Source organism: Emys orbicularis, chromosome 24 (assembly GCF_028017835.1).
Source record: "Emys orbicularis isolate rEmyOrb1 chromosome 24, rEmyOrb1.hap1, whole genome shotgun sequence".
NCBI lineage: Eukaryota > Metazoa > Chordata > Testudines > Emydidae > Emys > Emys orbicularis.
Genome location: NC_088706.1, coordinates 15,480,151 through 15,504,344, shown reverse-complemented (window position 1 = coordinate 15,504,344; position 24,194 = coordinate 15,480,151). Strand labels below are relative to the sequence as shown.

At 42.3% G+C, this 24,194-nt stretch overlaps 1 protein-coding gene across 2 annotated transcripts; it reads left to right on the top strand.

Annotated features, from left to right (window-relative positions):
• The first annotated feature begins 1,566 nt into the window (after window positions 1–1,566).
• On the top strand, window positions 1,567–22,692 carry PGPEP1 (pyroglutamyl-peptidase I). 2 transcript variants are annotated; one of them, XM_065422210.1, is made up of 6 exons: window positions 1,583–1,619; window positions 4,537–4,589; window positions 12,592–12,736; window positions 16,694–16,810; window positions 19,401–19,633; window positions 21,554–22,692. In XM_065422210.1, exons 3-6 carry the CDS (start codon window positions 12,731–12,733, stop codon window positions 21,744–21,746), a joined length of 549 nt encoding a protein of 182 aa, XP_065278282.1. In that variant the 5' UTR covers window positions 1,583–1,619; window positions 4,537–4,589; window positions 12,592–12,730; the 3' UTR covers window positions 21,747–22,692. The 2 variants fall into 2 exon arrangements, with proteins under 2 accessions (XP_065278281.1, XP_065278282.1); XM_065422209.1 differs by lacking the exon at window positions 12,592–12,736 and having other exon boundaries at window positions 1,567–1,619.
• The last annotated feature ends 1,502 nt before the right edge of the window (window positions 22,693–24,194 follow it).

Sequence of the window (24,194 nt, the reverse complement as noted above, 5' to 3'; positions counted from 1 at the left end):
CGTGGGTGCATTTTACATGGCTTATGATGGTTTATTCCCATCTCCTAATAAGATTGATCATGTTCCCCTTTAATTTTAAAGAAAGGGACTTAGCATTTAGCCAACCAACTAATTCAGGACTTAAAATTCCCCGGATTGCTTGAACAGAGAGTTTGTATTTCTCCCTAAAAGTTGTGACCATGGTAATTTCCTTATGGTGACAAAAACTGAACTTCAGCACACGCAGATGGATAAATATTCAAGAATTTACCTACAAATGCAATCAATGAGTAGGTGGTGTCACATCATATAGCACAGCAGTAATAATAGCAGACCCTGTTGATACTGTAATTCCCAGACTCTAGTACAGAGGTGGGGAAGGGGAAGAAGCTCAGAACAAAGCAAAAATGGGTCTGATGAGAATATCCAACCTTGCCAGTGGTCACCCCAACCATCACTCAACTCCATTACATGGGTTGGTTTGGTGTATGTATACACACCTTTCTGCTGGTTCAGGTTATGTTTTATCCTTTATAGCCAAGACAAACCCTTGGATTTCAGTAACTGGCTTTGTTTTCAAACTCCCTGGCATGTATGGAAATCAAATAGCAGCTCAAAGCACCATTTTTAGTGCCTTCCTTGTTAAATTCTTAGTTATGCCATCGCTAGTGGTAAGATGTTGTTAAACTAAAGGTACTGGAGGGATGAGGGGAACATGCAGTGAAGTTACCAGTGCACTCTGTATCACTGCTTATCAGCATTCCAGTTAGTAGCAAAAGCAAGAGAGTCCAAGTTCATTCACGAGGCACATGTGGGATTTCATCACGAGAAGCTCAAAGGTTCAAGTCCATTGGAAGGGCACATCATAAGGTGTGCCTGGGCCAACGCTGAAATCAGGAGGGGGCAATCTTAGCCTGCTAGGGCCATAGGGCTGAGTGTGGAATCAGGCTGTGTAGGGTGTCTCAGGCTGTGTAGGGTGTCTCAGCCCTGGGGGCTGGAGAGAACGGGAGGGAGGGGGGTTCTACCCTGGGGGCTGGAGAGAACGGGGGGGGGGCGGGCTCAGACCTGGGGCTGGAGAGAACGGGGGGGGGGCTCATACCTGGGGCTGGAGAGAACGCGGGGGGGCTCAGACCTGGGGCTGGAGAGAACGGGGGGGGGGGCTCAGACCTGGGGCTGGAGAGAACGAGGTGGGGGGGGAGCTCTGCCCTGGGGGCTGGGGGGAGAGGGACTCTGCCCTGGTGTCTGCAGAGAACAGGGGGGCATGACAGCCGTGGGGCTGGGCATTGGGCAGTTCGGGCCCGGGGGGCTCAGCTCTAAGGGGCCCTGGGTCCGGGGCAGGGCTCAGCCCTGGGGTGCGCGCAGGACACTCAGCAACCGGGGAGCACACGAGGCCACGTGACCCGCCGGCAGCGGGAGCATAAAGAGCAGTTTCCGGTTTGTAATCCCAGACTTGACGGAAGTGTCCGGCTAGGGCCGCTCTGCCCCATGGGCGGCCCGCTCTATGCTCCTGGGCGGCTGCGAGCGGCGGGCGTGGTCACGTGGGGGGCGGGGCGCGGGGCGGCTCCCAGTCACTCTCCGGGCGGCCGCGGGCAGGGACGGAGCCGAGATGGAGCCTCCCCGGCGGCCGGTGGTGGTGACGGGTAAGCGCGGAGTAGGCGGAGTGCTTCTCCAGCCCGGTTCGCGGGGGGAGCTCCGGGGCTGAGGCGAGGTGGGGGGTTGGTGGAGCTGGGCGCAGCCTGGGGGGGTTGAGGCGAGGTGGGGGCTTTGGGGTGGTGAGGGGGGTTGGTAGAGCTGGGGGGCTGAGGCGAGGTGGGGGGCTCTGGGGTGGTGAGGGGGTTGGTGGAGCTGGGGGGGAGCCTGGGGGACTGAGGTGAGGTGGGGGGCTGAGGCGAGATGGGGGCTTTGGGGTGGTATGAGGGGTTGGTGGAGCTGGGGAGAGCCTGGGGGGCTGAGGTGAGGTGGGGGGATTTGGGGGGGTGAGGGGGGTTAGTGGAGCTGGGGGGAGCCTGGGGGGCTGAGGCGAGGTGTGGGGATTTGGGATGGTGAGGGGAGCCCGGGTGGGGGAGCCTAGGGCACAGGGGCTCTCCACTGGAGGGCAGGAGGCTGGCTGTGCAGTCCAGTCCTGCCGCTTTCTCAACTGGGGGGTGGCCCTCACTTTTCCAGCCTGGGCTCCCTGCTCAGGGTCTTGCTGCAGGTTTGGGGAGCAGGGAGAATAATCTTGTGAATTACAAGTAAATTCACCCAAAGCAGCATGGGGAGCCCTGGAAAGCTGGTGGATGTGAAGAGACGTTTACACCCGGGCATGCGATCCACTGGGGAAATGAAGCCAAAAGTGTTACCAAAATAACTGTGCCTAGGAGAGTAAAGTGGAAGCGAGGAAGCAAGCGAAGGAATGAAAGGCCCTTACATAGCAGGCGAGAGCTTGTCAGAGTCTTTTCCTAAGTTACAAAGGGGAGGGTAGCTTGATTTGTGGGGAAGGCAGCTCTGTGACAAAAGAGAACTCGATGAAACTATTCAGTGCTCCCTGTGCAGCTAAAGTTGAGATTGTTTGCCTTCGGAAGGCAGGGGAGGTGGTAAGGGGTTTTGTTGATGCACTGGAGTGATTTGAATTGGAGGCAAGTGTTTCTACAAGGTATCTTTACAGAGATCTGGGAAGGTGGCAGTTTGGCTTTGTCAACCCAGCCAGTGTATGCAGTGAAGTGTCAGCATCCACCACTCATCGATTCCTTGATCAAAGGCCTAAAAAGAAAAGTTGTGTTGGTAAAGTTTCCACGTCTTGCAGCACTTTCTGCTTTGGTCCTACACATCTATGGAGTCCAGTTTTGACAGTCAGACGTTAACTTGCCTTAGACCCATGTTTACCACTGGGGTAATCTGTGTACAGCTGTTATGTTCACTTTTTAAACTCTTTTTAAAAGTCTGGGAAATTATATTTCTTCCACCTCCTTCTGTTGGCGATGTGTACTCCGCAGGTGTGTGTATATAGACTTTTTATTTTTTAGAACTGTTTAAAGAGAGAATCCCATAAAGATCTTTGCAGCTGGTGGCAGCTGTTTTAGTGCTAATTAGCCTTGAAGGAGGCCCCTTCAGTGTGGATGTCGGAGAAGTCCTGGACATGCTCAGTTGAGTTATCTTCCATAAAGGACATAGGACAAGAGAAGGAATCCCCGTACACCTTGTATAGTGGGTCAGAAGAGCAAAAGGCCAGTGTGGCATGTGTGGGGAACAGACACAGAATCAAGAGCGTTAAGCTACACTGTGAGCACCTCTAGAATTGCCACTGAGCAGGGAATTTGGTTTGTAGCTGGACTTGTTACAGAACTCAAGAAATGCAACAGTCTGGATTATGAAATGTTTCTGGTCATCTTTGGATAGTAGTTTCTTTTAGAGTGTCATTGAGTTGACTGATGAAATGATTTGTCAGCATTGTGCTGCTTTTCACTATTTGCTGGTATGCTACTGTGTCTGTTAACCTTTATCTTATGGAGGTTAGGCCTGCATGAATAGGACACCTTCATGTCAGTCTTGTGGAAAGTTTAACGCGATTTTTTTTTTAAGAACTGAAATGTGAGTTTGACACTGGTTAGATTATATATGGGTGTGTTTTTTTGTTTTTTTTAATAGAATTTCTGTTTGAGCGCAGAGAGAGCTAATTACTAGTATAGCTGTATACAATATAACCTGAAACCTATTCATAGCAAACTGAATACTATCATCATAATGACAACGTTCTTTATACCCCTATGGCATTTCCTTTAGCTGAACAAGACTTCTTGTGTGTTTTCACAAGCACTCTAGGGTCACAAATCCATTCTGAAAGTTAATTTAAACTATAGTGGTATAACTTTGCATGCAGCTGAATTGCCTAACTTTTGTGGTGGTATAAGAGTGAGGAAATGCTTGCTCAGTAAAAACTATTGTGGGTTACTAGTTAACCATAAGTTATTCATTAGAAAATTTAGACTCCATGCAAGTATTTTGTATAGAACTATCATAACCTTTGGTGCTTATTTGTGCAGGGACCACCAGCAGTATTCTGTTTAGCTTCCTGTTAAAATATAACAATAATAATGGAAATCTTAATTAAGACTTGTTTAATAGAGAGGAGATACACTTAGCAGACCTACTAATTTGCTTATATATTTGTAGAGGGCTTTGTTGTGGATCTTGACAGTTGTGGGATGGGATGATTTCAACTGGGAACGAAGAACAGAAAATTTGTAATTTTTTAGGGTGGTTCCCCCCCCCCCCCCTCCAGACCATATCAGAAGAGGGAGGGAGTCTTTATTTAGACAACCTATTGAATCGGAATCTTCAATATTTTGTCTATTTTTGATGTTATATTATGTAAGTTGTATACTTTTGGACGGCGGAAAGGATTTGAGTACTTGGATGTAAACGAGCAAGAATTTGGTATTCAAAGAAATAATTGTATTGTCTGTAAGTAGTTTTCCCATGGGCACATTTAAAACAGAAAAGCGCAAATCAGTTTGCACCTCTGTGTCCAGTCAAGCCTGTGGTAATGATTTCATCACTAAATCTTTATTTCTATTTCAGGGTTTGGCCCATTTGGAGAACATGCTGTTAACGCCAGCTGGATTGCAGTTCAGGTAACAACACAAATTAAAACACACGTGGCATGTTCAAAGAAAGTGCTGTGCTGATGTGTCCCCTTTTAAAAAAAAAAAAAAAAAAGTTAGAATTTGTGAATCTATTATAGAGCCTTGCAGAAATTATTCCTGACATTTATCAGTTGAGACCCACCCACCCTGATGATCAATCAGTTTATATATTTTATTCACTCATTAAAAAATGTGTTCTGGACAAGTCAGATTTTGCAAGGCTGAGTTAATATAGTTAAGCAAAACAAAGAATTCCCAGGATAACTCTATGAACATTGTAGAAGTTTTCCTGTTATCTTCCCCCACAGAGGGGAAAGAGGCAGATTTATTTTTTTTATAATTCCTCAAAAATAACCTGAAATCTTCCTTGGTGGTTGCAGTGTGCAATGGCGTGAGCACAGGTTTTGGTTTAAGAAATGCATGAGTTCTGATCCCAGTTCTGCCATGAATAATGGCCTTGGGCAAGTCACCTAACCTCTGTGTTTCCCCATTGTGAATGAGGGTAACATGTAACATCCCTGTGGAGACAGGTACAGAACGAGAGAGGTTTTTAAAGCATTGCTATTTATTGATGAGGTACAAACTGCTCTCAGATCAAGTCATTACGTAGGACAGTTATGCCATTCATGGTCTGCATACCTTCATAAGCATGTGTTCTTACACTCATCTCACTGTGTACTCTTACAACACCGATATATTCACACTAGATGTCAGCAAGAAATCAAACTCTCGCTAACGGTGAATTAAGGTATTCTGCTTGTTTTGCAATATCCCATAACAGCGTTAATTTGTGACAGTACTACTGCATTATCCAAATTCTTTGTTATTGGAGACAGTTGACAAGTCAAGTGGAAGTTAGGGATACATTTCAGTACGTTTGCCCAAGGAATTAGACCTGTTTTTCTCACCAAGTCCCCATTCGCCTCAGTGTTTCTGGGACTAATGTATTCTTCAGAATGCTTTTAAATTAAATCACAAACTAAAATCAATTATAGCCAACTAATGGAGGGCTGGCCAGATGTCTGATGCCCTGCATTGTTATAAGGTGATCAGACCTTTGGTTCCTTGAACTGTTGGGGCTGGATGTACTTCTGAGAGAGGGTTCATTCAACTTCAGGTTGTAGAAAAGATAGGCTGTGTATAGAAAAACTACAGTTACTATAATTTGATGTTAGATGGTAGGGCTGACTGGTCCTTGTCCATTTATCGTTGGCATAAAGACAGTTATCCCTAATAAAGGTAGTTTGTTATGGGGGGCAGAGGCTGAATAATGGGGATCTGGGATCAGAGAGAACAGAATTGGTGGCCACTGTTCTGTGGCTTGTAGTAAAAGTAAATACATAATCTGGGTTAAGGGAAGAGACTAGCTAACATCCCTCCACTCCCTCAGTTTAAGGCACTGGTGATTGTGATCAGTTCCATTGTTGATAGGCAGAGTAATCATGTACATTTTATTAGAGAATCTTTTTAATGTAGATTAAATTTGTTCTGAATATTTAAAACTATCCTTTGAGTTTTACACACACATTGCTGAGTTACAGCTGTACATGTGCTGGCTGTACTGTAAGCCTGTTCTTTGACAAGATTTTTTAATTACTTGTGGTAGATTGTGACTAAAAACCTTAAATTTAAACTTTCAACCAATGTGTAGGGGATTTGCATTTCCCAACTCTATTCCAGTCCTGAGAGGCCCAGACAAAAAAGGAACAGCATGTCTTTGAACACATGCAAGTTAGGCATTGTGCGAGTTTCAGACAGGGGACTTCATGGAGCTGAGTGGACACAAAGACATGTGTCTGAGTTTCTGAATCCCAGACAGTGTGATCTGCATTTTAATAGAAGAAAAATCAATTAAACAATCTTTGTAAATCCTCCTTAGCTTTAGGGCTAAGCTAGTTCTGGTTTATTACATCTTTTATTATCCTGCATCCTGAGGATAAAATTCTCTGTTTTTCTTCTTTACAATCCTTTTTTTTTTTTTTTTTTTTTTTTTTTTTGGTATGTTTGTGTGTTGAAGACAAATATGATGATTTTTTTTCTCAGAATGCAGTGACTTTCTAATATGTTCACTTGGTTTTGAAAGCTAAATTATTGCTTACGTTTGGTAAAATATGGATATCTTGAAACTAGTCACTGCAGCATTTTAATAGTGCTAAGACTTCTAATTGTTTTGTGCTTTTGTATGCACAGGGAAAGGCTGATCCTATAAATAAGATTATAGGACAGAAATTAGACACTAGACCATATGTATATATGCCTTTTAAGAGTAGTAACTTAGGCTCTATGTATTTTTTTCCAAAATGCATATTTTTGTTTAATGTCTTGAGACTTCATTTAAAAACCTGCTTTCTATGAAATACAGGACTGATGTCCATGTATATAGAACACTCTGTATGTACTAAATTGTTTGAATATTTAATTTTTGGATTTTTTGTTTCTCACTTTGCGTGAGAGGTGAAGGCAAAGTTTCATTCAAGGGAGCTTTAAAAAAACAACTGTCATTGACATCATTTTCCTGTTTACTTAAACATACCGGCTTTCTCCCTGGTATAAAATAATCTGTTTTCTGTACAGAGATGTGCAGATCAGCTTAGACACAGGTGTGCCCTATGGACTGTGAAGCTAATTGGCTCCTGGATCCATCCCATTGAAGTGTTTCTGGCTGAGCTGGAGGATGAGAAGAAGGGTCAGAGTGCGTTTTGACATTACTAGGGACAATTGCTGTCAGCGTGTCTAGACAGACCTGATAAGGATATTAAAGGCTCACAAAGAGGTCCATTGTTGAGGGGTCAGGGAATGGGTCAAACATGTTTTTTTTTTTTATATATTTGTCAGGTATACAAAGCTGTAGATAATAAGTTGTCTGGGGGCCAAAGGACATTTTTATTATTGAATAGAAGTGTGTGTGTGCTATCTGGTAAAACGTTAGTTGTGAATTTGTAAAACTACATTTAATAGAAATGCGGATAGAGAGCAGAGAAGTTGGCCTTTAAATGCTTCCAGCTGCAAGTTACTGCCTGGAGCATTCAATCTAACATGTAGGGTTGAGTGAGAGGTGCAGTATGGCACATCTCATAATTGTTGAGTCTCAGCGTCTAGTATCTTTCCATACTCTTAGAGAGAATTCCTAGGTGTTAGATAGAAGACAGACTTATTTCAGTATTACTTTAATCTTATGTAGTTACTTATTTCATTGATGCACCAAGTAAAATACCTAAAATTTTGAAAGTAGATTAGTGTAAAGAAGATGTGATGAAACATTACTTAACATCCGTCTCTAGTAACGAATGTCTGCATGCTTCAGACGCTAATCAATACAACAAACCTTTAATATCAGACTTGCCCTCAAAGCTACAGCAAGTGATTTATCACTGTTCTTGCTCAGACTTTCATGGACCAGCAGGTCTGACTCTTATCTTTTCTGGGTCTGTTAGTAATCTTGTTTGGCAGCCAGGGGGAGGCGCAGTGTCCGTCTGTCCATCCATACAAGCGTAAATTTTCTCCATGTGCCTAGAACTCCAATAAAGGAAGCGACAGCATTGATAACTAGAGGGAAACTAGGGTGACGTTAAATGTTGACAGTCAGGTTACAATATAGGGGAAATACTGCTGTATTATAAAGCAGTCTCTCTATAAACTTCACAGTTAATGTTTACACTAGCTTCCTATTACTGGCCAGATGATTCAAATGCTTCTCGACCCACGTTTTCCCAAAGAAACCAATCTACCTGAAATTTTACATGCTTCATCTCGTTCCCTCGTTAGAATTTTTCTGGAATGTTTGGTAACGATCAGAAAAGGAGTTGTAAAGTTAAGGAGCTTTGAAAACTTTCCTAAGGTATTATGGCTCACATCTCTAAAATGGCTTGGCCTAAAAAGTCCAGGTAGAGTTTGGAGCTTCATAAGAGCTGTCAGAGTAGCACTTCCCTGCTGGGGGCCCTATATGCTAAGGTGCTCACTCAAAAACCCTTATTAAAGAGTTTGGTTAAGACCCAAACAATATTGCTGTCTTTATTTAAAAGAATCCAGACATTTTAATGTTGGGTTTTTTAAGTGTAGAAATAAACAAGGTATCCAGCCTGCTCCTTGCTGACATATAATCCTTCATTCACTTTACCTGGCCCAGTTTACACAGTTTTCTCAAGCACAGCTTTGCTCTTGAAAACTTGCAAGAAATATTCAAGGATTAAGATGATTAACCAGGCATTGTTGAAAATAGGATTTTATAATCTCAGTAATTTATCTTTAACTTTGTGTATATTTTTGCAAATTTTAGGGGCAAAGCTGTTTGAGTGGACTATGTAAATTAATGGTTTGTTTCCAGAGATATTAATGTTTGGGTTTTTTACAAAGTGTAGAACTTTTTGAAAGTAATATTGGTTTGAGTGTTAGAGACTGCATTGAAACACGCGTTTAGCCTTAATGCTTTAACTTTCTGTTTGTCTGAAAATAATTCCTTGTATACACACTATTCAGTCTTTGGATAAGGTTAATTTTTTTTAAATAGCAGGAAGCTAGGGGCATTCTGCAAATGGCCATGATTTTAAAAGCAATTAACAAATTTTAGCTTCCCACAAGAGGAACCGTCTAAATGGGACTCATTTCAAGAATACTCTGACCACTCACCCTCTTGCCCATTTAAGGAATTTCAAGTCAGGCACACAGAATCGATATTCACTTGTGAAAGTCTGGGCCAGCAGTCTTATTCAAAGCATGTTTTAGACCTAGCCCAAAATGTGACAGCAGCGTGAGTGTGTAGAAAAACAGTTGTTTTAAAAAGTGCACACTTCATAAAATGGAAAAGTTTGCAACTATACTTGGGGAGCAAAAGAGATTTTTTTTTTATTTTTTTTTAAAGTACCCTACAGAATAAGGCCTGGAACCTCCACAAGGGTCTGCCCTCATTGCTCTGTTTGCAGCGTCAGGAACTAAAACAGCAAAAGAGAGTAAAAGGTTTTGGAGAGTGAAAGTGCTAAATATGTTCTTGTATAGTTATCCTTAAATGTGTAACCCGTCTGTTTGAGAGCAGGTTGGTGGTGTAAGAACAACAGCGTGGACTCCTGAAAACAATTAAAATAATAGCTCTTGGACTGTGAGTGAGTTGAAAGTTATTTTCTTGACATGTAACTCCTACTCTGACACTAATTGGAGTTAGCAGTATAAGATCTTGGCAAGAGTAGAATTGCACTCTTTAATTGATGCCCATCTGCAGAAAAGCACAGGAATAGATGTTTTTAACGGTGTAGCAACTTTTGAAAATCTAAGGACCTAAAAAGTCAGTAATCTTTCCATGCAAAATACAGGATCAGCGATAAAAACAGATGTGGTACAAAGTATCTCACTACTTGTAATTGTGTTCCAAAAGAAATACACTGGTCACCTCATTCTTGGGCTGGTGGAGGAGGAGGAAGGACCTAAGGCTAAAGTTCTGGGATGCTGATGACTTGTCTGTGTGTCCTTTTGTTATTTAAGAGCAATGGGTAACATTATCAAAAGTGCCTAAACCTTTGTCATTAGGGGAAAGATGTGTATTCTTAACTCTAGCTAACGAGATAAAGTCCCAGTACTGACAAGGCAGCTTGTAGACAGGTTTCAGAGTGGTAGCCGTGTTAGTCTGTATCAGCAAAAACAACGAGGAGTCCTTGTGGCACTTTAGAGACTAACAAATTGATTTGAGCATAAGCTTTTGTGTGCTAAATAAGCTTATGCCCAAATCAATTTGTTAGTCTCTAAAGTGCCACAAGGACTCCTCGTTGTTAAGGCAGCTTGTAGTTACCCTTCAACTCATGTGGGAACTCATGCAAACTACAAACTATCTTGTCTGCACTAGTTTTGTTCCTCGAGGTAGCTAACTTGAGTTACGAGCACTGACTTTTTCCAAATGAAGATGCCGCCTAAGTCCTACTGAAAGTCAGTTGGATTCTGAAGACCCTTAGCAGCTTCTGAAAATGCTCCCCAGTGTAATCTGTGGTAAGGCTCCTAAACCCAACGTACAGTATAGGCTTGGAGCTCGGCTTTTGAGCTTGCTTACGTAAATCTCTTCCTTTTTTCAGAGGCTTCAAATCTTGTGTGTGTTTCCCTCCCTACAGTTCTCAGGATGTTTGGGGTTTGAGGGCTCTGGAATTGATGGTTTCACTTCTGATGAGCCAGTCCCATTCTGGGCTAAACTGTTGAAGTCCGACGTACCGTATGAGCAAGCACCTGACTGAAATCTTGCTGGTAAGACTGGAATGCATCAAAACAGAGGTGACAGCAGAAGAGCAAGAGAGAAAAGAGGCCAAACTAGTGTGTTTGCAATTGACCATAGAGTAAACTAGATGAATGGAGATACTGCGTTCTGAACAATTTCCACTATAAAGGACTAGATAAAAGTAATCCTACAACTATGAGAGCTGGAAAACAGGCAAGACCTTATGCTGGGTTTGGAGAGAATTTTCAGTACAAGCTGTATTGAAACAATACTATTCTCTATTCTTTCTTCTTTCATTGAAGCATTCATCCTCCCTCTTCCCTAATTAACCTCAAAGAAGCCTCTGGCCAGGGGTCCAACTGGCAGTTGCAGAGTTTCCCCCAAAGGTTTAAAAGAAACTAGCCCAAGCACACTTTTATTTTCTATCCTTATGAATCCCCTTGGAAAACATCTCCTAACTTCAACTTGATAGTGTCTTAAACTACAAGAATGTAGGCTGAACATTATGCTACCAAATAAATGCAACTTCTGGGGTGCATGGTGATACCTTGCACTACCTGCATACTCCACCCTTTACTAAAATATTGGGTGAACTGGAAACAATACAGATTTCACATGTGAGGATTCCTTCCAAACCCCCTCATCTCTTTTTGATTCACATAATGAATAGTGCAAGTGTTAATGCTCAATGCCCACTCCTCATGGCACCAAACTCAGAAAAGCGCCTCTGCTAGGGCATAACCGGTGACTACACAGGAACTGCTGGAATTGACACAGATAGAACAGCTTCAGAATAATGTACTGAATCCATGCTGGTGCTGCGACTTCTGCCTTCCTGGCCCTTGCTTTGGATGCCACTGAACACTCTGGAAATGGGCTGAGCTTCCAAAGGAATTTCACAGCTGCCTAGATCAAGAGAACACAACTCATTGATCTGCTTTAATAAAACCAAACACAACTCCAATGGAAAAGTTTAGTAAACACCTGCTCTTTGAGGGAACACTCCCTCGAAGAGACAGGTTCAGTATCCCATGCTCCATTGAGGTACTGGAGAAAAGACACTAAGGCAAACTGGGACCCCTTTACCCGCACTGGCCACATATACATTGGAAAGAAGAAACAAGTGGAGAGATGACCTACTGGCCTAGTGTCGAAGAAAAACCCATTTGTCCCTCCTAAACCGGAGAAGCTGCTCAAGGCATCTTTAGCCAGGTAATACTAAGACCCTGTAATGCTGTTGGGGTCAGCAAGGCCAGTGGTGACCTGCAGAGTAAGTGCAAATCACAAGGTAAAGAGAAGCTTGGGGGCAACTTGAACTTGCACACTCAGCTTCTCCAAGGTTTTCAACTAACGGTTAGAAAAAAGTAACTTGCTAGCTGGGGCTCGTTGCCTTCTCCTAGATGTGCACAATCATCTCTTGTGTACCTGACAAGCCTACTCTGAGGAACACTAAATTATCCATTTCCATCCCTGCCCCAGATTTCTAATGTCCTGGACGTTTTGCATAGAGCCACTTGTGTATCACTTTGGAAATAACTAAGACCAGACTAGAGCCCCGATTCTCTGCTGATTGTATTGAGACGGTTTTAGTATCGACAGAGTTCCCAATGTATGTCTTCAGTCAGCACGGATCTCTCACTTAACCAATTGTATACACAGGAAGAAGCAAGCAATGACCTGCAAGAGGTGCAATAGATCCCTACAGCCCTTTGGAGTATTGGTTGGCACGAAGCCAGTGATCTTCAACTCTGTGAATGTCTATATGTGATAAAACTGTATTCTTTATTTGTATTACCATAGCACCTTGGAGCCCTAGTCATGGACCAGGATCCTGTGGTGCTAGGCGCTGTACACACACAGGACCCACAGGAGTTTACAATCCAACTCTAAGACAAGAGACGACAGATGGATACAGACACGCTGGGAGTACAAATAAAGAATGAGTGTGAGTGTTGCTTATGAGCAGTTGTTGCACTTCACCCTGTAGCTGTCCTGGCTATCTGGGTTTCCAACTTTCATAATACCCCGAGGTAAATGATCAAGGGTGTATTTCTAAGCCTTAATATTTAAAATCACCAAAGTCAGTCCCTTTCTTCCTTTAGTAGTTCACTAAGCATGTGGAGGATGCAGTTACCCTGTGCACTTGCATACAAGTTTTAATACTGATATCTTAATACATGAATAAAGAATTCAATGAAGTGATGCAACTTTGAAGAATCTGTTATTACTAGGATGTTGCAAAAAGTAGCCATAAATTATAGTGCAGTATTACTCTCTCCCAAACTACTAAAGCCCTCCATGTACTAAGCTGCTCTTGGGGGGGCCTCATTGAGTTACTCCCACAGGTTTAGTGTCTTTGTGCTTCAAACCAAGTAGTGTGGTACTCAAAAAAAATTCTCCCTGCCTCTGGGCATTTGGGAAGGTTAGTGTGTCTCCGGTGTCTGAATTTAGTTAGTCTGCTGTCTGGCTTCTGTTTGTCTGATTAAGATTGTCATAGGACAGAAAGTTTTGACTACAGCAGAAAGTCTAGTCCTGCATTTGAATAAATAGATTAAATTCAACTGAATTTAATGTTTTATTTTAGAATATTTATTTCACCTTGCAGGTGAGTAAGGGTCTCAAATATTAAAAAAAAAAAAAGTAAGCAGTCACTTTATTTTGCTGCACAGAGGGTATAAATCAGGGGTTCTCAAACTGGGGGTCGGGACCCCTCAGAGGGTTGCGAGGTTATTACATGGAGGGTCGCGAGCTGTCAGCCTCCACCCCAAACCCCACTTTGCCTCCAGCATTTATAATGGTGTTACACATTAAAAACACTTTTGTATCTATTTAAGGGGGGTCGCACTCAGAGGTTTTCTGTGTGAAAGGGGTCACCAGTACAAAAGTCTGAGAACCCCTGGTATAAATTCTGTAAAATTTTATGACTGCATACATGTTTGTATTCTGGGCCATTAATCTTGGCTAAAATTATAATCCAGTTACTCTAAATTCAGAAGATGGGACTCTAGCCAGCTGTCCAGTTCAGCAACAATGCTGATTCTATGTGGGTTTGTGGAAATATAATTTCATTGATTTGCAGTAAACCTACAAATCCTACGGAAGTATGGAAAACACCCTTCTGCGCGCTCCTAAAACTAATTCCATAGCCAGCAGATGGAACTCCTTTTTTTTAAAAATGCATTTCAGTGCGTTGTCTTCTTTTTTGAATTGCACACTTTGTATGTGGAAAAACCAATTCATTTTTGTAGTGCCCAGATAAGCACAAAGCAACCACTTTTATTTGCTGAACTCCAATACTCCTCTCCCACACAACCCAAAATGCACAACTTTGATATGGTGAGAAGTGAACACCACAACGGTAGTCAGTGAAGTCACATTCTACCTTTGCATTTCAAAAACAGTTAAATAACCACCATGGTTAGAATGCTTTTGAACATGTTAACTTATGAGTAAAGGGATATTCACTGTAGCTTCTGGGGAACTCCAGCTCTACCAACCGCTCAGATTCCTGTTTAAAATATGTATACGTCCCACAACACAAACAACACTGTGTAGCTGTCTTAAGCAAACCTGTATAAAATTCAGTGCAACAAGCCAAAAGCTGTGCAAATAGTGATGTTTATGCTTTTTATAAACATGTCAAAAGGGATACATTTACAATGCACTAAATGATAAAATAAATGGACTTAATACTCACTTATCCTAATATTTTATTTAATCTATCAAACCAAAATATATTGAAACAGCAGGGCCCTCTGAAACAATACCTGTTAAAGCAAAAGGGTTATTAAAGTGTTAGTGCAATCAGGATATCGGTTTTTATAGGTTCTCTATTGTCCCAAACAATGTTGGGACAAACATGACAACATCCCTTCAGGCCACTCGGTATCCAGATGATGATCAGAGGAGGAGGATGGCTTTGTCTTTAAAACTCTGCTAGGTGTCCAGTGAATTGGATTCTACTTAGCATGCTAAGTGAATTGCTCAAGGTTGCGTATCGCTGCATGAGTTTCCCAGTCTGTAAAATGGGGACCTTACTTCCCTTCCATGTGTCACAGGTGGGTTTGTGAGACTGAATTAACAGTTGGTAAAGCGCTGGGACCCTTGAGTGAAAGATGCTGTAGAAGTACAAGCAAAACATTACTTAAAGTGGTCCCATGGCCCAGGTCTGGATACATATAGAGGAGTCATATACCAAGAGGTTGGGCATACACCTTGTCTGTTTGCCTTGAAGTAACACTAATTGTTGTCATACCCACTGATTGAATGGGGGGGACTGTATGTAGCCCTTCATGCTTATGGGAGGGGGACGGTGGAAATTTAATGCACACTAACACTTGTTGTATGTATATTGATTGGTTAGGCGCCTGTGGGATCTGTGTTTTACAGCTCTCGCTTAGTGGACTGGGGGAAAGATACATACCTGCAATCCTAAAGTAAATGACAATTGTTTCCTTCAAGTGTTGAATGTCAGTGTGTGGCTCAAGCATTTCCATGTGTCTTATGCTCCAAGATTTTATTTTTAAATGCTCCTAAAAGGTATATTCTCTGTTGTTGTGCCGTCTAATCCTACTGCACAAAGTGACCAGTTTCCCACTTGTATTATTTAATTTAATCATCTGGGAAACTAGTTCCTGTCGCATTTAGCCACAATGCTCTTAAGTTTTCTGTTTGTCTTGCTCTGTTGGCTCGGGACACTGCTTCCCAGTGCAGCAGGATAGATTTCCTAGCTAGCTATCTTCTCTTTAACTGAACGTTCTCTACTTTAACACAGCATCATTTTAGCTAGTGATCAGCATGCCACAGAACTGCCACTTTCACTTTTGTGTAGGAAAAAATTCGATGCTGGATGTTTTTCCAGCTGAAATTCAGTTAGTGTCCAAATATTTAAAATAGTCAGAGGGGACTCTTTTTTTAGCCAATATTTTTAAAAGAGGACGTGACTTATTGCAGTATTTGAATCAGAAATTAAAAGTTGCTGTTGCAAAATTAAGTACAAATATGCTGGATAGTACAGTATAGGTAAAGCCATCAGACGAAACTCCTTTTCCATTTTAGAGTTTAAGGCTGTATTTTTGATCCTGCCAAAGTGAAAGTAAAACCCACAAATATATTGAGTAATCTGTGCTGATGCTGCTTCAGCTTTCCATATGAGGAGTTTTGTAATTCCCTATAAAGATTAACAAAAAGGCAATCTGCCTGCTGCTACTTTTAGCTAGAGATGAGAGTTGCTGACCTTTTTACGTGCAGGCAAGCATGAAAACTTGCATATTCTTTCTTCCTATATAGGATGACCAGAAAGACTTATTCTTCTTCTGTGAATAGAATTATCTGTGGTGCTTTCCATGTATAACACAAACCACTTGAAAGAAGCAAGATGTCATTACATATTCTTTAAAATAATATCGCTAAGAAAAATGGCACAGACCTGACGTTTATTTTTTGATGTGAGGCACCGTCTGCAACCTTTCCAGGTTTAACTAAGGAATTTAACTTTCTGTATGAGGAAAGGTCCTATCCGTGGATTTTTAATATTGTTTATGGAAAGATAATCTCTTCTCCCTGTCCCTTGAGCCCAGTTATGATTGCTTTCCCCCTGCCCAGCTAACAGCTATGGAGAGAGCCTCTCCTCAGGGCAGGTGCAAGGCTTGCTCGGGAATGCTGCCTCACTTCTAAAAACGGCCAGCAGAGGAGGACTAGAAATGTCCTTTCTTTTGTCTCACTTTAACTTGGGAGGAGAACCACCATGAGGTTTCCAGTCCCCATCTGTCCAGAGGCAAGGAAGCCAGTCTGAGCTCTCTCCTGCAGGATAGCATAAAGCACACTTGAAGGCTGGCCCAGCAATAGACTTTCCAGCATAAATGTCTGATATCTTGATATTTACTTTTTTTCCTGTTCTTAGGAGCTGGAGAAGCTGGGCTTGGGAGATGGTGTGGATCTGTATGTATATGAAATCCCAGTTGAATACCAAACAGTACAAAGACTAATTCCCGCATTGTGGAAAAAACACAGTCCACAAGTGAGTAAAATGCAAAGCAAGATGGAACAGATGATAGTAAACTGATGGATCCTTACAACCATGGGCTGATGTTCCTAATGCAAAGTCAGACTTCTGATGTATGATTAAAATGTTGATGATTTGACAGATCTTTCCTTTTGACAGAAACTTGTGAATTTGGACAATTATACAGCTTAAAATAACTAGAGCCCTGGTTAGTAGTGTCAGTTCCCGAATCCCTGCACCATTGATGTCTACATGGCCTCCTCGAGGGTGGCCCACTTTGGTCTCAAGCCATCACTGTTCTCAGGGTGGAATCCTGCAATCTGCTCCTGGGCTGCAGATCCTTGCAATTCATTAATCACCTCCACAGATCTGACTTCAGCTCGTCACTTGCAGTTCCATTCTCTCAGGAGCAATGACAAAGCTATCCAGTGATTAGCCAGCTTTCATAAAGCCAAGTACTGTTTGTTCAGAACGAAATCATTTTGGAGAAAACACATCTGAAAAACAAACCAGTCATATACATGCCTGCCCTACCAGGTGATCACCCATCTTTCACATGGAAGGCCTAGTATCAGAGGGGTAGCCGTGTTAGTCTGGATCTGTAAAAAGCAACAGAGTCCTGTGGCACCTTTAAGACTAACAGATTTATTGGAGCATAAACTTTCGTGGGTGAATGCCCACTTCGTCGGATGCATGTAATGGAAATTTCCAGGGGCAGGTATAAATATGCTGGCAAGAATCAGTCTGGAGATAACGAGGTTAGTTCAATCAGGGAGGGTGAAGTCCTCTGCTAGCAGTTGAAGTGTGAACACCAAGGGAGGAGAAACTGCGTCTGTAGTTGGATAGCCATTCACAGTCTTTGTTTAATCCTGATCTGATGGTGTCAAATTTGCAAATGAACTACCCACGAAAGCTTATGCTCCCAATACTTCTGTTAGTCTTAAAGGTGCCACAGGACCCTCTGTTGCTTTTTGAAGCTCAGCATTTTCTCTTTGGAGTCTGGTCCTGAAGTTTTTTTGCTGTAAGATGGCTACCTTTACATCTGCTATTGTGTGGCCAGGGAGGTTGAAGTGTTCTCCTACAGGTTTTTGTATATTGCCATTCCTGATATCTGACTTGTGTCCATTTATCCTTTTACGTAGTGACTGTCCAGTTTGGCCAATGTACATAGCAGAGGGGCATTGCTTGCACATGATGGCATATATAACATTGGTGGACGTGCAGGTGAATGAACCGGTGATGTTGTAGCTGATCTGGTTAGGTCCTGTGATGGTGGTGTTGCTGTAGATAACACCATCACAGGACCTAACCAGATCAGCTACAACATCAGATCAGGATTAAACAAAGACTGTGAATGGCTAGCCAACTAGCCACAGGACTCTCTGTTGCTTTTTATGGAAGGCCTATTAGATTCTAAAATACTGCAGGTCCTCCCGCAGGACCTGATTCTGTTGGACATACCTTCATGCCCGTCAGTTCACAAGTAGTGTCTGTGGCCCTCTGCCCAGGCCATAGCTGACATCCTGCACAGCTCCAAGTCCTTTCTCTGTTAGGCCCTTGAACCAACTCAAAGCAGTCGGAGTGCTATTTCTCAGGGGATGAAATGCCACAAGCGTTGCCACCTGCTCTGTTTCAGCATTGGGAATTTTTATTAATTACACCCCAGTACTTTAGTTGCTTTAGGAAACCTCCTATATCTTACCCATTTAGCCAGGAATGCCATCACTAGGCAGCCCATAAAGATACATAGAACATTTATAAAGTCAATAAAGAGGCCTTTGGATAGTCCATGGTTTCCAAAGCATCGCTTTTGTTTGAAGAATTCTACACCTCAAAATAGAGAGCCCTGCCCATCAGATGTGCTTGCTGGGCAGGCATTGAAAAGGGCTGGCTAGGGCTAGGCACCTCAGGACTAATCTGTGCCGTCTTGGCTCTTCCAGTAGCAAGCTTCTCCTGAGCAGATTCTGCCATTCATGCCAACCTTCCTTTTGCCTGGTGTGAAATAAAACTTTCACTAGGAGCTGGACAGACACAAGTGGAATCGTTTCCCATTGGACCCAAGACTTCATTGGCTTATGAACTACGGTAGAATCTCAGAGTTACAAACACCTCGTGAACAGAGGTTGTCATAACTCCGAACACGACATTATGGTTCTTTCAAAAGTTGACATCTGAACATTGACTTAATCCCACTTTTTCTTCTGCACAGTAAAGTTTCAAATGCTGCTTTTAACCATTTTAATTTAAATGAAGCAAGCACAGAAACAGTTTCCTTTCTTTGTCAAATCTTTTTTTAAATTTTTTTAAGTAGTAGTTTACAGTTAGCACAGTACTATATTTGGTGGGGGTTTTAGGGCGGGCGGGTGGGGGGTTGGGGGGGGGGTCTGCTGCTGCCTGATTACATACTTCCGGTTTTAAACGAAGTGTGTGGTTGACTGGTCAGTTCGCAACTCTGGTATTTGCAACTCTGAGGTTCTACTGGAACTCTCTAGTTTTTTAATGTGGCCCCATCAGCATAGCATTAGAATGCCCCCAGGGTTACTGTCTTCCCTCCCACCACCCTAATTTTAGCTAGCTCTAATTTGTTTTGTGTTTTTCTTTACAGTTGGTGGTTCATGTGGGTGTATCAGGTATGGCTACAACCGTAACATTGGAAAAATGTGGGCATAACGTAGGATACAAAGGCTTAGACAACTGCCGTTTCTGTCCAGGCTCTCAGTGTTGTGTAGAAGGTGGCCCAGAATGCATCGATTCGATTATTGACATGGATGCAGTTTGCAGGAGAGTCTCAACGCTGGGACTTGATGTCACGGTTACTATATCCAAGGATGCTGGCAGGTATGGGATCATAGTGATCAGTGGTGTATGTTCCGTTTGTGCTAAACTAATGGGGATGACAGAGTTCCTGGGCCTCTCACTTCTAATGGGGTCAGCACTTCCATCCCTTCACACAGGGAGTGGGGGCAGGGAAAGAACTCCTAATTTGTCTTTTAAAATTAATTTAATTTCATCTGGGTCCATAAAGAGAAAATGTCATACTCCTAGGCCTGTGGTTATTGCATTGTGTCACTAGAAGATAGAGGTAAGATTGTTCAGATGCCCTAACTGTATTTCCATTTCTGCATTTTAAGTTTTAACCTTAACTGTGAATTTCCTAGGTGTATAATTGGAACATCACTGTAATGTAATTTGGGGTAAAATACTGATATGTGCTCTCAACCGTAACTCCATTTTAACAGTTTTTGTCTGAAGCATCGGAACTGGACTCGTTTTCTATTGTTGCATTAATGAAAAAAAAAACTAACAAGAATGTTTATCTGGAAGTCTTGCAACAGTTGTTGCTATCACTAGGTTTATGCCAGAAAATTATCCACCATTCACAGACCACACAAAGCCCCTGGGCTGGAACTGAGACGCATTAAAATGTTGTAGTAGCCAGATATGTTGCATGCAACCAAAGGCTCTTATCACCACTGTTTTTTTTATGTCTGTGGGATGTATTGGGGCACTTACCTTGTGTTTCCTGGAAGTCCACTTAGATAATTATCACAATGTTCTTATTGTGGGAGTAGAGTTTCTGAAACTGGGTTAAACCAAAAAATGCAATCTGGCTGCAGCAGAAACAGCTATCATGTGGTTTTGCTTTACTGTTAAACGTTGTCATGACTTTTTCCCAGAATAGCAAAAATAACTCCTTCATTTTAACAAAATATATTCAGAGAACTTCTGAAATATTTGTTTGAAGTGACTTTTGAAATATCTGCAGCTGTATCTTTATCTGCATTTTGATATTCTCCACTTCAGCTTTCCTTACAGAAGGCAAAGCTATAAACTCTTCAATGTTTGCATGCTTCCTCTCCCCTCCCCTCCAACCCCCCGTTTAAGTGTTCCAAAGGTAGGGATGGTCTGGAGTGTAGGGCCCTAGCCTGGAATTTGTGGGATCTGAGTTCAGTACCCTCTTCTGCCACAGGCTTCCCATGTGACCTTAGGCAAGTCCCTTAGTCTGTCTGTACCACGGTTCCCCCATCTGAACGATGGGGATAATAGCCCTGCCGCCCAGGGGTGTTGACAAGATAAATACACTAGACTAAAGTGCTTGTGGGCACTTTTGTCTTCCTTAATTAGAAACATGCTAATTTTTCTCATGTCTATCAGTTATCTAAAATAGAACTCTGAGAGCACAGATATGCTTAGGAACAGATTGTCTGCAGAGCAGAGGAATGCTTTAACCCTTTCTATGAAATTATTACTTAGATCTAAAGTGTTACACTGAAGGTTAGCAATCAACTATGCCTCTTGGGCCTCCCTTATTTCCATGTGTGTGTCTTTCTCAGTTGGTACCATTCTAACCCACTCTGCACAGCTGTAAGGAACTACACATGGTGTAGGACAGCGGAGAATTGGGTCTTTTGTATTTGTGACCTCCTGCTATCCTAATAAAGGCCATCTCCTTAATATTCTTTAGGTAAAGCAGCTACCAAAGGGATGTTTTTGCTGTCTGGGGAGAAGTTGTTTGGTGCTTTAGAACAGCTGGCATGGGAATGAGATGAGAGGCTCTGAAACCTGTTTCTCTGCTGCAGAGACAATAACTGAAGCCAATACAGGATTAATTTAACCATTCTTTTCTCTTCTGTAACAATTTTCCAATTCTAATTGGCAGAAGCCATTGGTGCTGGGCTTCCCACGCTCAATTTTATTCATATCAGTTTGCTCACAGTACTTGTTGCGTATCACTAAATAAACTTTTTTTAATTACAGATATCTCTGTGATTTCACTTACTATACTTCCTTATACCAGAGCCATGGCAGGTCTGCATTTGTTCATGTTCCTCCACTGGGAAAACCATATACTGCAGAACAGCTGGGCCGGGCACTACAGGCTATCATAGAAGAAATGCTTGATGTTTTGAAGCATTCTGAAGGCAAAATCAATTGTCGCCATGAACACTGAAGCTGGGCAAAACTCCTACCACTGTTGCACTTCCAAAATATTCCCCACTACTAAGTACTGGGGAAGCAGCCTGTCTGAAATGTACAGAAAAAGAATCAGAGACTTCAGAATGAAAGTTAATTCCACTTCCAGCAATTCTGTGACATTCTTTTCTTCCTGTGTGAATTTCATCTTAAACAAGAAAGGATTTCAAGTCTTTCTTTTAAACCACCTGCAACTACTTATTTCTTGAAGTGGCTGAAAAATGTGTGCTGTGTTTCCTACAGAGGATATCTGTAAATCAAGTGACTGCTATTGAGCAGTCTAATACAGTGCAGATGGAAAGGTTTACACCTGGAATCAGAGTTAGTGTGCAGGGAATTGATAATACCATCTTCTGATTAAAAGTCCTTAGTTTAAAAGATTTGCTGATTTAAAAAAAAATTAATAGGTTTTAATGTAAAATTATAGCTATAAGCAGTTGGCATAGAAGACTCTGGGCTTATTTGGGTTTTAAACAGTTCTTGTTTGGGATGGGGAGTCATTTATAACTGTTTTAGAGGGGCACTGAATCTTTTTTGCCAGTCCTAAAATACCCGTGCATTAGTGTGGACTCCTGTTAAGACTTTAATAGTGCTGCAAACAGAAGGCGTACATGGTTTTGATTTCTCATGTTTGGGAGTACTTGAGACACCCAACCTGCACCAAATATTTCTGAAAAATGATTTTTATTGTGCTCTTAATACCACCTTCCTTGCTCAGATTAACCATATACCTCCTTTACGAAACACATTGTTTCATATGTGTATAAAATAAAACTTATAGTGGTTGGAAAAGCTTTGCTAGTGACCACTGTTTCCACAGGGGTCTCTTTTCCCAGAACCTCAATGCTAGAGCTTACCTTGCCCCCGTACCATAAAAACAACTTGGTACTCTTCTTCTTTTTTTATTGTAAATGTTTGTTCTGTTTCGGGATTGGAGGAAGAATAACATCTAAGGACTTGTCCGCACAGTGCGGCAAAGCGCTCTAGCGGCTTGTGCTCCAGCTGTCCCTTGAAGACCCTGCTGGTACGCTCTAACAGGTTCCTAGTGCGCGTTGACGGAATCCTGCTTCAACACTGAATTCATACGCAGCACGTTAAAGTGCTTTACAAATCACACCCCTCTAGAGTGCTTTAGCGTGCCATGTAGACAAGCCCTGAATTAAATATTAAGTTACAGAGTCTTGGTTTATTATAGACCTAAATATGCCAAAATGTGAGTGAAAGGCAACCCCGCCCCACAGCTAGCAGGCATTCAGCCTCACCCAGTGCCACCCCTGCTGGAGACCCAGAGTTGCAATGATCTTGTTTGCTCTGTGTTGGTGCTTCTCTTGGGGCACCGGGAAGGAATGACCAGAAGGTACCACAGCTTCCATTATTATCTGTATTGTCTCCGAGGCCCCCGTGGGGCTCCACTGGGCTAGGTGCTGTACACATCCACACACTGGTTCCTGCTGCAAAGAGACTCCTGCAGCTCTGATTTCCAGTCCCGTGCCTCAGTTCCCAGCGAAAGTAACAGAACTCCTCTAGTGGCCTACAGCCAGGAGAAAAGCAGTCTGATTCTCCACTGCCTTGCCTTTCTGGCCATTATCTACACCAGTGCAAACCAATTCTGATCCATCTACACTAGGAAAATCAGGACCCAGGATTCTCTGCTAAGGTCACTCACCCCAGTGGTAGCAAACATGCACTTTTCTGACTGGTCCGTTCTAGTCTCAAAACCAATTGTAGGGGGCATGATGCATCAGGGGCAAGTACATGCCCCCATTCTAGCTGCAGCCTCTTGGGCAGCAAAACTTTCCGCACGAGCGGTGTTGTGGGCCTGGTCCCATTCTATAAGTTTTTAAGAAAGCCGTTCTCATCATGTATAAACTGAGACTTGTATTTTAAAATTTCACTCAAAAGGGGCATTTCTGGGTGGCCTCCACGTGCCCTCTGTTTGGTGAGATGATCTCATTCGTAACATTGAGGCTAGGTCTGAAGTGCTGCTTGCTCTGCAGACTTTCCAAATGCAGCACTTGGAAAGATGGGTCTAGTGTTCTAGCCAAGATTCAAAAAGGTCTTTGAACTAGTAGTATGTGACCTTGACTCTAAATTGTGATGTAAGTGAAAGGTGCATAATGCCACAACAAAAGTAACGGTTAAATTGGTACTAGATAGCATGTCTTTTTAGGGAGCCAATTAAATAAGAACTTGTGACTAGTTCTAATACTTTTACTAAAATAGATATTAAACTATGTTTTGAAACCTGTTAGAAATATGTTTAACTGTTTTAAGTTCTCTAATTATGAATGATTCTACTATAGTATCTCTCAATGAGAGCTGCCACTTTACTGCTACTTCCCACCAGGAAGTCTAGTGACAAAGAAAATACATTTGAATGCATGAGAGAGGTTGGAGACTTCTGCAGTTTTGTTAAGGCAACTCT

Bases quoted from the DNA above. Each gene is read 5' to 3' on its own strand.
- PGPEP1 (XM_065422209.1), top strand. From the start codon at position 1,586: ATGGAGCCTCCCCGGCGGCCGGTGGTGGTGACGG. The intron at 4,590-16,693 runs GTAACAACACAA...TCCTGTTCTTAG, and splicing joins CCAGCTGGATTGCAGTTCAG to GAGCTGGAGAAGCTGGGCTT. The intron at 19,634-21,553 runs GTATGGGATCAT...TTTTAATTACAG, and splicing joins ATATCCAAGGATGCTGGCAG to ATATCTCTGTGATTTCACTT.